This window comes from Drosophila tropicalis, unplaced genomic scaffold, assembly GCF_018151085.1.
Source record: "Drosophila tropicalis isolate 14030-0801.00 unplaced genomic scaffold, ASM1815108v1 contig_1187, whole genome shotgun sequence".
In the NCBI taxonomy this organism is placed as follows: domain Eukaryota; kingdom Metazoa; phylum Arthropoda; class Insecta; order Diptera; family Drosophilidae; genus Drosophila; species Drosophila tropicalis.
The window spans coordinates 2,487,958-2,501,283 of record NW_027172559.1 but is presented as its reverse complement, the minus strand read 5'-3'; the positions used below and the strand labels follow the sequence as shown (position 1 = coordinate 2,501,283).

Here is a 13,326-nt window from a genome sequence, read left to right as displayed (position 1 = left end):
GAGAGTGGAACAAAGTGGCAATGGAACATATATGCTCTTTGGACTTGAAAGAGAAACCCATGAATTATATCTTAAAATACGAAATTCTTTTTTGCTTCTATGCATATAAAAAGGACAATAAGTTTTACTGGAAAGTGTAATCAGTTCATAAATTTTAGTTTTCATTCAAATTTCTATTGCAATTTACAGCTGATGTTAAACAAAACAAACCCAACCTACCTCAACATAAAATAAAAAGAAATGCCCTTTGCAACATGTAGCGCTCTCTCTTGCGACTTTCGGCAACATGTTGCCATTGTCTCTTTAAACAATTATGGCGCAATCGCCATTTCCTTTGGACACTTCGTGTTCACATTCGTGTGGAATTCGTTGATTTCACGATGACTTCGTTTCGCACACTTCGTTTATGGCAAACTTCGTTCATAAGCTATAACAAAACTCAAATTGCATTTAGTTGGTAAGAAGCATTCTGCGGCAACGGGCGGTAAAACGGAAAGTGGCGAATCAATTTTTTGGCGCAACAAATTCCGACGAATCCGAGAACTCTATATAAAAATCGTGGAAAAAAATTTGCCTCGCGTGTGACCAACTCGCTCTCTCAGTGTATGTGCTAGAGTGTCCGTATGTGTGTAAGTGTATTTGGGTATATGTGTGTGTTTGAGCGTGTGTGTGTGTGTGGTGCATATTGCATTGCCTACTTTTTGCGCCGCAGTAGAAAAAAGGAAACCGCGTCCATGTGCGTTTTGTAATTATGCAAATTGCCGACGGACACAAATGGCACTCAAGTGCAACTGTTGCCGCTTCCACAACCATCAAGTTTTTCTTCTCTATGACCTTGCTATGGCGCCCAACATGACTCGTTGGCGTTATGCCGCATGCATATTCATGCCGCAACAAAATAGAAAAGAAAGAAACTGGGCCAACTGGCTTGTTGTAGCAATTTCTGCTCAATTTAAGGCAGCATCCAAACAGAAAAGTAGAAACCAAAAGTTACCAACCTACCAAAGTTGAGCAGAGCTGAACTCAATTCTATGGCACTGTGCCAAGTCAAGGCAAGTCGACCGAACAGAATAGAATAGAAATGGCAATGAAGATGGAGAAGCAGTTGGAGATGGAGAAAAATTCTTGTCGCATCTGTCAAATCCTTATAATTTCTTTGCGTCTTCTTTGCTTCTACTTTTTCTACTCCTACTTTGCTACCTACTTTTGCCAACTTGTTGTCCGCTCAGTCTGTTGCGCAAATAAAATGCAAATAAATTATTTTTTATTATTCCACAGTGACAGCTGATTCTTTTTTATATTTCGTTTTTATTTTTTGGTAGGATCCTCAAGTCTAGCAAGTTCTTAAGGAGTTCTTTCTATATTGCGTCGCTGTTCAGAAATGAAATATTTTGTGCAAATTTATAATTGAGTTTATGAATAATAGAGCTCGGCCGTATGAAGTTACAAGGATAATACTTGAATTTAACTTGGGCAATAAAAGTTTTTAAATCTTATATAAATAAAATGGCGCCAAAACAATCAATCAAACGAGCCAACTGCCGGAAAAATTATGTGTGTGAAAAAGTTATGGTGATTAAAAGTTTTTCCACTGACAAAAAGAACAAAAACAAAAATAAATAAATAAATGCATGAAACTTAACATTTAACAAATTATTGTAAGAGTGATAATTTATTATTTTGTATTTAAAAAGAAAAATACAGAAAAATACTCTTCTTTTATTTAAAAAAATTCTTTTGCTAAATTTTTTACTAATTTTTTTTCGAAATTTCCAAAAAATACCAAAGTTAATTTATTGTTGGCAATTTAAGCAACTTAACAATTACTGAAAATATTCAAAAAATTTATAGATTATCAAAAGTTTAAATCAACTTAACAAACCAACTGAAACATCAAATGTCTTTAAAAATAAAAGCTTTTAATTTAGTTGACGAAAAGAAAATTCACTAGTTTTAAAACAAAATCAAAAAAGAAAATAAAAAATACACATTTTTAACTTAGTTTTAGTTATTTGTATGTTTTCATTTTATCAAAATCTCATTTCTTTGTGAAACAAAACAAATTAATTTGCATGCAATATTGTAATTTAAAAATTAAGCCAAACTTACCTGAAAAAAATTCTTGACAACAGAAGTAATATATCCATTTAATATATGTATCTTTTCTATATCCATTGTCACGAAAGCTGTTTCGACTCGAAGTATTCAGTTCAGTTGATTAGGAACAGCAATTAGGATTAATAACTTTGTTTTTAAATTCGCAACTAATTCTTTAAACAATTTGGGTTAAAAATTAATAAAAATAATTTAATAGGTTTGCCATTTTTAATTGCAAATTAAATCACAATAGAAAGTTTAACATTTAAAGCAAAATGATTGTAAAGCCTAAGGATAGAAACTAATTATTACTTATGAAAGTTAAGACCTCCTCAACATATTAGTAATTGATAATTATTAATGGCCAACATATTAAGTCAAGTAATTGTTTTTCTCGGTTATTAACTGTGCATAAAGGCTAGAGTCTTCTCATTGTAGTAATTTTACCCATTCATATGGTCTATGGTTACAATCATTTTGGTCCATTATTTTCCGAAGGCGTTGCTATATCTGCTGCCAAATGTGAAACTTTTCAAACTGCACTGAGTCTAAGCTTTCCTTAAGGACTTGAGCCAGTATTTCAAATAGATAATTAGAAATTTCTAATTGTAAGCCAAGCCAGTTCAAACGCGCCGAGATCATGTTGCCTCTTTAAAATATTTGAATGCAAAATTAATAACTGCCTCTTATCTTCACAAATAGAGAAAATTAAGTCTTCTACTTTAACCCGAGCACAAGCCATATGAAAAAGCTTTTGCTGTTTGCATAGAAATGTCATTTAACTTGAAATTAATCCCCCACGAGTATACGTATTAGGTATGTATATATAAAACATTTAAGGAGATTTCAATTCTGACAATTGTCATACAAGCAAATTTGCTTTGTCCCCGCACAGCTTTAAATAAATAGTGTAGCAATTGTTGAGCTCCCACCCACAGGATAGCCCCTCCCATCAGTAGCAAGTTCTTTCAACTAGAACACAAAGTCTAGGCTTGGCTTAGGTTACTCTATTACCAACACACATACCTTTCGCTGGCCTACGCTGTAATGGCAGTGTGAGAGAGATGGTTGGGGCTAATAAGTCCAGAGCACGCAAACAATTTTCGAAATTCTGACTGACGTACTGACTACCAGCGGATGGCTGGCTGCCTGGTTGGTCGCCTCATAAGTTACAAGCCCGTAAACATGAATAAGACATTAGGCAACAGTTTACATGTGTACATGTGTAGACGAACCTGAACCCCAAACTGAAACTTCATTGTCAGTGTCCAGAAGATGGATCCCATCTTACTTCTGTTACTATTTCTGCTACTGCTGCTGCTGCTGTTGCTGCTTCTGCTGACCGACCGCACACACAAATTATGATTATTTGGGAAATATGTTAATTTAATGTCTGGGCGTTGTTTTCTGGCCCACTTTTTGCTTTTTGCTGCTTAGGCCTAATATCAGCAGGTCCATTGCCATGACCACTACCACTAGCCAGTACAAATTGAAATGTCTGAATGCTGCTTTAAATATTCATTGCCTACAACTAAGCGCCTTGGGGCTGCATTTTGCATGAGCTCAAAAAGTGTTCGTGTGTGTGTGTGTGTATAAAGTATGAATGTGTATGTGTGTGTGTGTGTGTATATGTGACTTGCATTTAATTTAATTAAAACATTTAATTGTAGTGGCAAACCATACAATTCGCACTGGCATCTCGAGAGTGTGTAATATGTAGCATAAAAAATGCAAAAAAAATGCAAGAAAATAAAAATGAAATCGAAATGAGAGAGAAAACCTGTTAAATATGCAAATAAATTCTCAAGTGAGCCCATAAGTAGGCAACAATTAAAAATGCATGTTGCCTTTGCATTAATTGTTAAATCAAATGTGCAAATTTAAAAAACATTAAAATGCAATTTGCTCGCAAATCTCATCAAACTGTATAACCAAGGCCAAGGATTATTTTGCAAAATTGCCAAATAAGAACAACAGCATAAACGGAAAAACCAACAGACACAGAGAGAAATAAACCGAACGAAAAGCACAGAGAAAACCAGAGAGAGTGAGAGAGAGAGAGAGCGAGGAAAGAAAACAAACATGGAGACCATAAAGCTGCTCATTATCGGTAAGTTTTATCTCACAATTAAACATCACCAACAATTGCATAGCACCCGACTGAGGCTCATGCTGAGGTTTATTCGGTTTTGGCCTCGATTCACTTTGAACAGGATACGCTTTGGCATTTCACAATTGCTGCAAACCGTCTTTTTTTGTTGCCAATATTTTTATAATATTTGCCTTGGTGCCGAAGAAATGGATGCTCTTTTCCCAAAGCCAATTTATTTTTAGCATAAAACAAAAATAACTTTAACAATATTTAATATTCATAGCTTAAACTTTAAACTTTGATCTTAACATTGAGAAAATGTCAAAGAGAAAAGTGGGAAGTATTTTCTTTTCTTCCAGTTATTAAATGATTAATTTCCAAAAATCCATAATTATTATTCATTTAATTTTACTCACATAAATGAAATATATGGGGACCAAAATAGAGCCTGTCATAATTGTTGCTTTAAAAGCTTAAGCCACTCCGTTTCTTTTTTTAGTCTTAAAAAAAAGTTATATATATCTTTTAAATGTGACATAAATATATGATTTCTTTCCCAAAATTATGAAAAATATATTCGCTTTATTGAGATTTATTCTATATATATTTGAAATATTTTTCTACTCACTCGTCTGCTGTAATTTGGGATTGTTCTCTGCAATTGTTTATTACTTTTGGCTTGGACCTATATGATAAGGTAATTAAAAATTTGACGGCTGTCAGAATTTATAAGCCGCCTCAATGACTTTTTTTTCGCTGGGGTTTGTTATATGGGTTTTCATGATACTCTTTAGATTGCAACCACCTACCGCAGCAATTGCTTGGTTAGCTTTACATTTTTCTTGCCCGGTTTATGTGCGCTTGGGGAAATTTCACAATGCCACAAAGGCGATGCGTAAACGGGGTGGAAGGAGGGTCGAGAATGCGAGTTGGAGGGAAGAATGCGTGGTCATGACCATAAACACAGACAGAGTCAGAGACAACCACATATACTTTGTGTGTGTGTGTGTGTGAGAAAGAGAAGGAGAAAGTTTGTTGAACGACCCCCAGTCATCATCACCATGGTCATATCATAGCGGCATCTCTCATGCTGCTGCTGCCCATCGAAAAAAAAAAAATTTGTTAACAATTCATTTCCGCGCTTTGGGCTTCATAAATTGCTTTTATTAGGCAGGCGCAACGAAAAGCAAAGTAAGGAAAACCCTCAAACCCCCCCGAAAAGAAACAAAAAAGACGCCAAAAATATATAATATAGAGGGTAATAATACACTTCAAGTTTTTTTTTTTTTTTGCATAACAAATAAAAGCCGTTAAAATGGAAAGGGAAATCAAATTAAAAAAGAGAAAAAGAGACTGGTAGTCTACTCCACCTACGCGAGAGCCAGTTGACAAGTTGTGAAGTTGACGGAGGTGTGGGGGGAGTGGCACAGTCAGTGGGTTGGGCTGAGATGAACCGGACTCTCTGTGGTCCGTTGGCTTGTGGCAAAAGTTGTTGACAGGCACGCAGGCAATAAAATTCAATATTTCATTAAAACGCACGTTACGCATACGCAGCGTGTGCCCCCCCTGTCCAAAAAGAAGCCAACAGAAACAAAAAATTATACAAGTAACGAAAAACCAACCGCAGCAACTGCGTGTTGCTGTTGTTGTTGTTGTTGTTGTTGTTGTTATTGTCGCTGTTGCCTTTATCACGCGCCCAGACGAACGTTGAAATCCGATTTCGTGTTATTAGCACTGGCCTCATGCCTTCTGCCACATGCCACACACAGCGAGGTGAAATATAGAGCGTAGAGTGGGAGTGTCCACTAGGTAGTCAAATTTCTCCCTTCGAATTGAGTCGTTTGTCGTTCAAATTGTGAGTGAGTGTGACTGAATGTCTGTGTATGTATGTGTGTGTGTGTGTGTGTGACTGTGAATGTGAGTGCTGCTGTTGCTTACTTGTTAGGCGGCTGCGACGCTGACAGATTATTTACTTTATTATTCATAAGGACGAAAGCCGCTCCATGGTTTGGCTCTCTGGTTTTTGTTTGCGGACTGAGTGTGTAGGGTCAGTCCATGAACAGTTAATCATTGAGTGAGAAAGGGTAACATTGCCAACAGAAGGTATATTGGGTAGTAAGCCAATTAACAACCTGACCAAAATGTTAACAACTGTCTTTATTATGGTGCCAATTGACATAAAACCCGTTGAATATATTGTTTGTTAAAGTTGCAGCAAAACTATTTCTAGCAATTGTATATTTTTATCAATGGAGCTCATCTCGATTACTGAAACCATAAATTAACAGTTAAAAAGCGTTAAACGTTAAAGCGTTCTCTAATTATCTAATAGTAATTGTCGTTTTAAACAAAGTAAGTAACCAAGGAGTGCAAATTTTGCACTTATATAACAGGTAAATTATACACCATAGAACTTTCGCTTACTTACGAAAAAGTCATAAGTTTGAGTCGAGTATGTTCAAAGATATAAGTTATAGAAAATTGATTTAAAAGAGTAAATAAACCCATTAAGAATTGAAGTTTCAAAAAGAAGTTCAATTAACAATAAGAGAAACTTCATCTTTGCAATTATTATATTACTAATTGATAATCATAAAAAGTTATTAAATAAGATAAAGAAATGAAAATTCATTTTTCAGTTGGCGCACGTGCCGTATGCGTAATTTAAGAAATTTGCTATAAGCAAACTTTTTTTAAAGTTGTTATCTTAAATTCCACTCTTTTATGGCAAATAAATTAAATTTTGATATTTTAGCCACATTTAAATATAGACCTAATCAAATTGATGAAATGATTAACCAATGAGAAGCTAATATGCAAAAATAAACTAACAATAAGAGAATTCTTTTGTATACTAAATGAAAAGCCAAATCCACATGAAGTCATTGCCGTTTGCAAGAATTTATGACCGTGTTAAGTATTTTTTAATGTATTTTTTAGAAAGATTAATAAACTTTATCTGGTTTTCCAAATCGAATTAATTACAAAAGTAATCTCTGTTAAATTGTCTTGGCTTTAAATTGCTTATTTCCTTTTCGTTAATGTCCTTTCGCATCTTGCCCCGTCCCCCTTTTTTGCTTTAGAGGGTATTAACCGTGTCCAGGACATTGGCTTCTGGGTCTTCGTTTCTGTTGCCTGGCATACTTATTACTCATTTCGGATTTATTAATTGCGTCTCCATTGTGTGTTTGTGCGTTTGTGTGTGTGTATGTGTGTCGCGTAGCAAGTAAATTAATTAGCAAATACTTGCTTTAATAATCATTTTAATGGAATTTGTAATTTAATGCGAGCCTAACGAGAGTTTTATGTGAAGATTACGAATCTGACCCTTCACCCATTTACCCCCCATTGCTAGCCATTCCATGATATTGATTTTATATGTCTGACAAGTCACCGTATTTGGCCAGACCACACAATTTTGCTTAAGCGGCTTTAAATATTTCAACAAGTACAAGAACCAAAACAAAAACAAAAACAACAACACGCCAAGTTGCCAACTGAAACCAATATAAACGAAGCCACTTCTCGGTCAGTCAACTTTTAACATCAATGTGGAGTGGAGGAGGTGGTACTGATGGCGGGGAGGTGGACTGGCTCTGGTCAGTCAATCACTTTATTCAACTTTTATGGCCTGCCATTAATTGATGGCAATTTCAAGTAGGCCGAGAAGGTGTTTGACAGCCTGCATCATAAAAGAAATACTCACTTTATGCTAAAAAACCAGAAAAATAATTATGCAAAATAAAACTCAAGTGTATTTTGCGTGCCTTTTTACGACGATTTGATATGCTAAATAGCCGAAAAGTTGGCAATAAATTTTAAAGCTTTCAATTATATTACGATAAGCTGCACGTACGCCAGGACCCAAAGAAAAAGAGATTTCAATCATGAAACAAATTTGCTGTATTGTATGAGAGAAATATGTGCCACTAGCTTGCACATCAAGTAAAAACACATCAGCTTAACAGCTGGATAGCCATACAGACACACAAACTGTTTGTATGTACATATATATAATTCGCTTCGATGCATAAATTGTCTGAAAAGAAGAAGTTTTCTTTACTGGCTTTAAAGATTTTGTCATACAAAATTTCCATATAACCTTATGCCATGTCTAGATATGAGCATGTGTGTGTTTGAGTATGTGTTATCTTTTAATTAAACATGAAAGTGAGTTGGCGAGTAAATTTGCTTAAAAACGCACAAACACAAGCAAACATCAGCAGAGACACAAACAAACAAATAAACAAACAAACAACCAAACCGCCTGCGGCTATAAAGCGGGCAAACAAAAATCGATTCAAGCAAAGCTTTTGCCAAAAGAAAAACCACAAAGCAGCTCACAGGAAAACTCACAGAAACAAAAAAATAAAAATGTAAACAGAAAACACAACAGAAACCAAGAAAATCTGAGGTAAAAACCCGAAGGTAAAGATTATAATCGACTTAAAGGTGCCCAAAGTTAGTTAACCCATATTTTTGGAGCACAAAATCGGAGAACAGCTTCTAAAATTGTACAGTTTGAGTTCTTGTACTCACTACATGTATTAGCCATAAAAGTAATTAATTATGCACCGACGACGAACACCTAACTAGGTTACTGCTACGTTTTGTTAGGTGCTGTTCCGATTTAGATAAAAAGAACTATTTGTTAAACTAGTCATTGAAATAATATCCCCATGTAAATGTTTATTAGATAAGGAAATGAATAGAGTCCTTTAAGTGAGAACATTAGTAACTGTAGCTAATCAAATGAAATCACACACATTATAATATTATTAGAATTAGTTCGCTTTTTAACACATAAACATGTCCATAGCAATTTAGATGATAACTAATAGGAAGAACTTTAAAAACTCTTCAAAATTTGGAAAACCATATCGTATAAAATGACACAGTTACAGTTTTAGAAGCATTCATATCACATAGAGCCTTTGCTTAAGTTTACTTTTCATACTAATATACAAATGTTCAACATAAAAAGTTAAAGTAAAATAAATTTCCAAAGAAGTTTCCTTACAAAGACACATTCAAATGGCTTTTTGGTTTTAAGGGATGATTAAATTTTAATAATTCATGACTTCTATGGAAAAACAGATATCTGCTGAAACACAATTTCTAAAATGAAAACAATGTAATCAATTTTAGGCGTTAAGTGAATATAAATTTTATTTGATGTGTATGTTAAGAAGATGTTATTTTTCTTTTCTTTTTTTAAGTCTTAATCTTTTTAGGCTTTATATAAGAAGATGGTCGTCTGATTAAATGTAATGTCTCGTAAATAGTCTTAAATAGTTTAGTTAACCGTTCATAAATCTAGCTCCAGGCAAAAATTAATTGACTGTTTGCATGTGTTAATGTCGTAATTAAAATCTGTAAATTAAGACTTTTTAAAGTATTTAAAGATCGAGAATATTATCGAAAATAAAACAAAAGCGGCTTCCGAAATGGAAAACGAAATTTACTAAATATACTTTTATACATATGCATCTTTGTTTTAGGTGTCTCATTTCCTTACATGTAATTAGGAATGCAAATGTTTTTTTATACGAATTTAGTCGAATATGTAATTCAAGACAGTTTAAGTATTTCTCTTAAAGCAAAGAAACTTCAACCACAACTAATGCGAATAGTGTAAGCAATTTTAAATAGAATATCTGCCACATGAAACTAACCAGAATCAGAATGTCAGAGTGTAAAGACCCAAAAAACTTTTCCCTACACCAACAAAACCTTTCACATGTCACTCGCCGACAAAAAAAAAAAAAAAAACGAAGACGAGACTATACACCTCAGTAAGCAGAGACAAAAAATTGCAACTATGGAGGATTCCACATGCCGTGTATGTATGTCCTTGTCTCCAGCAATCGTAACACCATTCCCACAACCCAATACTTCACTTCACCTCTTTACTCCAGAGCGGAGCATTGCCGGCTGTTTGCCAAAAACTTTTTCTCATATAGAGAAGTACGCTGCTTTTAAGCAGAACCACTAAAATCAAATAGCTAAAGCAGAGATGGCGTCATATGTGACAGAAACCGACAAGAGCAACGAGGCAAGACCACAACCAAGAGACAACAGAAGGGAGCAAGCAACAAGGACAATGGCACTAGTTTGAGCTTCATTTTTATTTCGGTTGTGACTCGGTGGGTTGTTTGCCTGGCTGGCTGGTTGGTTGGGTTGGTGGCAAGTTATGAAAGTTGTTTCAAAATTTATAAGATTTGCTCTTACCTGATATGTGGCTGGTTGCATACAGATCACGTCGCCTCGTTGAGGGGCTATAAAAACGTGGCAGCAAGTCCTAAACCAAAATAAATTCAGGCAACAGACCAAACATCATACGCATATCTAATTGAAGCTGAAACCGCAAAAACGCACATAAATACACACACACACACATTTTACACACAAGCTTAAACAAGAAAGGAAGAAAAAATGAACAAAACTGCTGAGAAAACACAAATCAAAGGCACAAATGGAAAAAGCACGGGCAAGGCCATAGCCATAGCTAAAGCCAAAGCCAAAGAAACCGCAGACAATCACACAAAATGTCCTTTGGGTGCAAAATCGATTAAAGCATTGGCAAAACCGAGTAGAGGAAACGGAAGTCAATCAACAGACAAAGAGTAGGGACTACTAGGGGATGAGCATGTGAACGACAAAGTCTCACCTGAGACGCTGACATAAGGGAATTATTGTATAGCAACAACATCGCATCTCATCTCTCTGTCTCAGTCCATCTGTCTGTCTGTTTGACTGTCTGCGTCTCTCGTATCGCTTGTCTGCCTACTGATGCTGCTGTAGCTACTGCTGCTAATAAGCCGAGCGGCAATGTCAATTTCAGCTCAGGATGTGTTTCGCATTAGCAAGAAAGAAAATTCCGTTGATGTTTGCTCTGGGGAGAAGTGTAGGTGAAGAAATTTTGTGGAGAAATGGAGAAGAGAACTGTAATTGCACGACAAAGTAAGCGCGTAACTGCATATTTACATATCACTCAACGGCGACAAGGACAACAGCAACGTCGACGACAACGACAACGACATCGAGCATGAGCATGGTATCGGTGGAGAAGGAGGAGGAGTACGAGGAAAAATGAATTAAAATAAATTAAAGCATGCTTTCAGGCGGCGCACCATGTAAATAATGCAGCGTAATTTTTCTCACGCACCAGACACCGATACAAGGAACAGGGAGACATTGCTGACAATGACTCCTCTTGCAGCTACCAGCAGCAGCAGCAACAACAACAGCAACAGCAACAGCACTGATTGATATGTCTGTCGGCAAGTCCTTTTTGGGATTCCTCACTACAACACACACATACTCATCAACAGTGGATTTTATCTCTGCCCTCTCTTTTCCCCTTTAGGTGTTGAATCATTTACAAACGCCTTGTCGCTATGTTGATTGCGCCAAGTAAAGACAACAACAAGACCAACAACAGCAACGGCAACAGTAACATTGACAACAGCAGCAAGATGATGAAGATGAAGATTGGCGCTGTAGTGCGTGGGTAGGAGAGAAATTATTACAGCTGCTTGTGGCATTCCCCATAAACACATACAAACACACATATTGCCAAGTTTACAAGAGTGTTGCCAACGTCCATGGGCGTAGAAATGCCACAGCAAATGATTGTAGAAAAACACTTTATTCTATGTATAAATAGACCAAATTTAAATTAAATTTGATTTGCGAGAAATTCTTGATTTAGAATGTCAATCAAAGGAAAAATGCCTATAACTGCAGATAAGAAAGACATTTCTCTTCGAATGGGACACCTTTCTTTAAATTGTTCACATATATTATACATGTACATTTACTTATACATTTTACTTATACATTACATTATACTTATACATTTTCAAATATGAAACTGTAGTAAAATTATATGACTTAAGCTTGACCTAATATTATAGAAAACAATTTAGAGATATGTTTCTGTACCCACTACTTTTCATCGTAGTCAAGTGAAAATTTGTAAACAACAAAACTTTTCTAAAGTATATAATAACCACCCCTTTTGTTAATATTATAAATGACGCCCATGTATGCCCAGTGAAGCACGAGTCTCTGAAGGCAAATCAATTAGTTGATACATGCCACATGAGTTGGCAGAGAGCTTGAGAGGGCTTTACTAATACAGCTTACAGCTGATCAAAGTGCAGTTTTGGGGTTTTCTAAAAGGTGACTGACTGCAAAGTCCTTCTGTAGCGCAAAAACTTTGTCGCACAAACACAAGCAGAAACCTCAAAGTGCAGCCAAGTAGATTTATTTAAGCAAATCTAATGGCCAGCTTGCATAGAAATTCACATTTTCTCCTTAGAGTATCTACTGCATAACACACAAATTGTGTGAGAGTAAATGTTTCTATCAAAGAAAATTAAATCTTTTTTTTTTTTGTGTGAAAGATAGAGATATCTACACACATATCTAGTAGTAGCCAGGATATCCTATATAAATCACATGAATCAAATTATGTAAAAAAAACTAAGTTTATCAAAGGTAACTATGCAATGCCCACACACACACACACACAGCTTGGTTACCTTTGTTCAGCTAACTTACTCTTAGCAAAACAAGTAGAAAGAAAAACCTAAGAAGGAAATGCCCTGCTTTTTCATACATATATTATACATATGTATATACATATATGTACATATGTATATAGGTAGGTATATATTTCTGTAGTATGTATATGCAACTGTCACTTGTGTGTATTTTATGTTTACTTGGCAATGTCTTACAGTTTAGCATGCTGTTGCTGTTGTTGTCGTTGTTGCTTGCTGTGTGCTGCTGCTTGTTAATCCACATACAAATATTGCGCATACGCCCCAACAGCCATGAACAGAGAAACTAGGTGAAATGAAGGCTGCCAGTTGTTGCTATTTTTGTTACTTTTTCTGTTTTGTTATATTAACCCAATAACTAAGCAGCCCGCGGAAATGTGTAAACCCATTTAAACTAACCACCTTTCCCACATCTCACCGCCCTCGCGCTAACACACACCTCTAAAACTTGGTCTAAAGCAACTTAAAGTCAAAATGCCAGGAATGCGGGTCGCTTGTCTTTCGTCTTTGCTTTGTGCTTCGTGTGTATGTATTGTGTGTTGGTCAGGCCGGCCTGGCCCACTTGCC

The 13,326-nt window shown here is 35.7% G+C and overlaps 1 protein-coding gene across 3 annotated transcripts in view; it reads left to right on the top strand.

The window, feature by feature from the left end:
* Positions 1-490: 490 nt before the first annotated feature.
* fred (friend of echinoid) overlaps positions 491-13,326 on the top strand; it is a 112,938-nt gene continuing 100,102 nt past the window's right edge. For 2 of the 3 annotated variants that reach the window (XM_068289721.1, XM_068289739.1), the window contains exons 1-2: positions 491-629; positions 3,768-4,207. In XM_068289721.1, coding sequence (XP_068145822.1) covers positions 4,180-4,207 — 28 coding nt within the window. In that variant the 5' untranslated portion in view covers positions 491-629; positions 3,768-4,179. The remainder of the gene's footprint in view (positions 630-3,767; positions 4,208-13,326) is intronic. The other variant, XM_068289730.1, reaches the window with a different exon arrangement.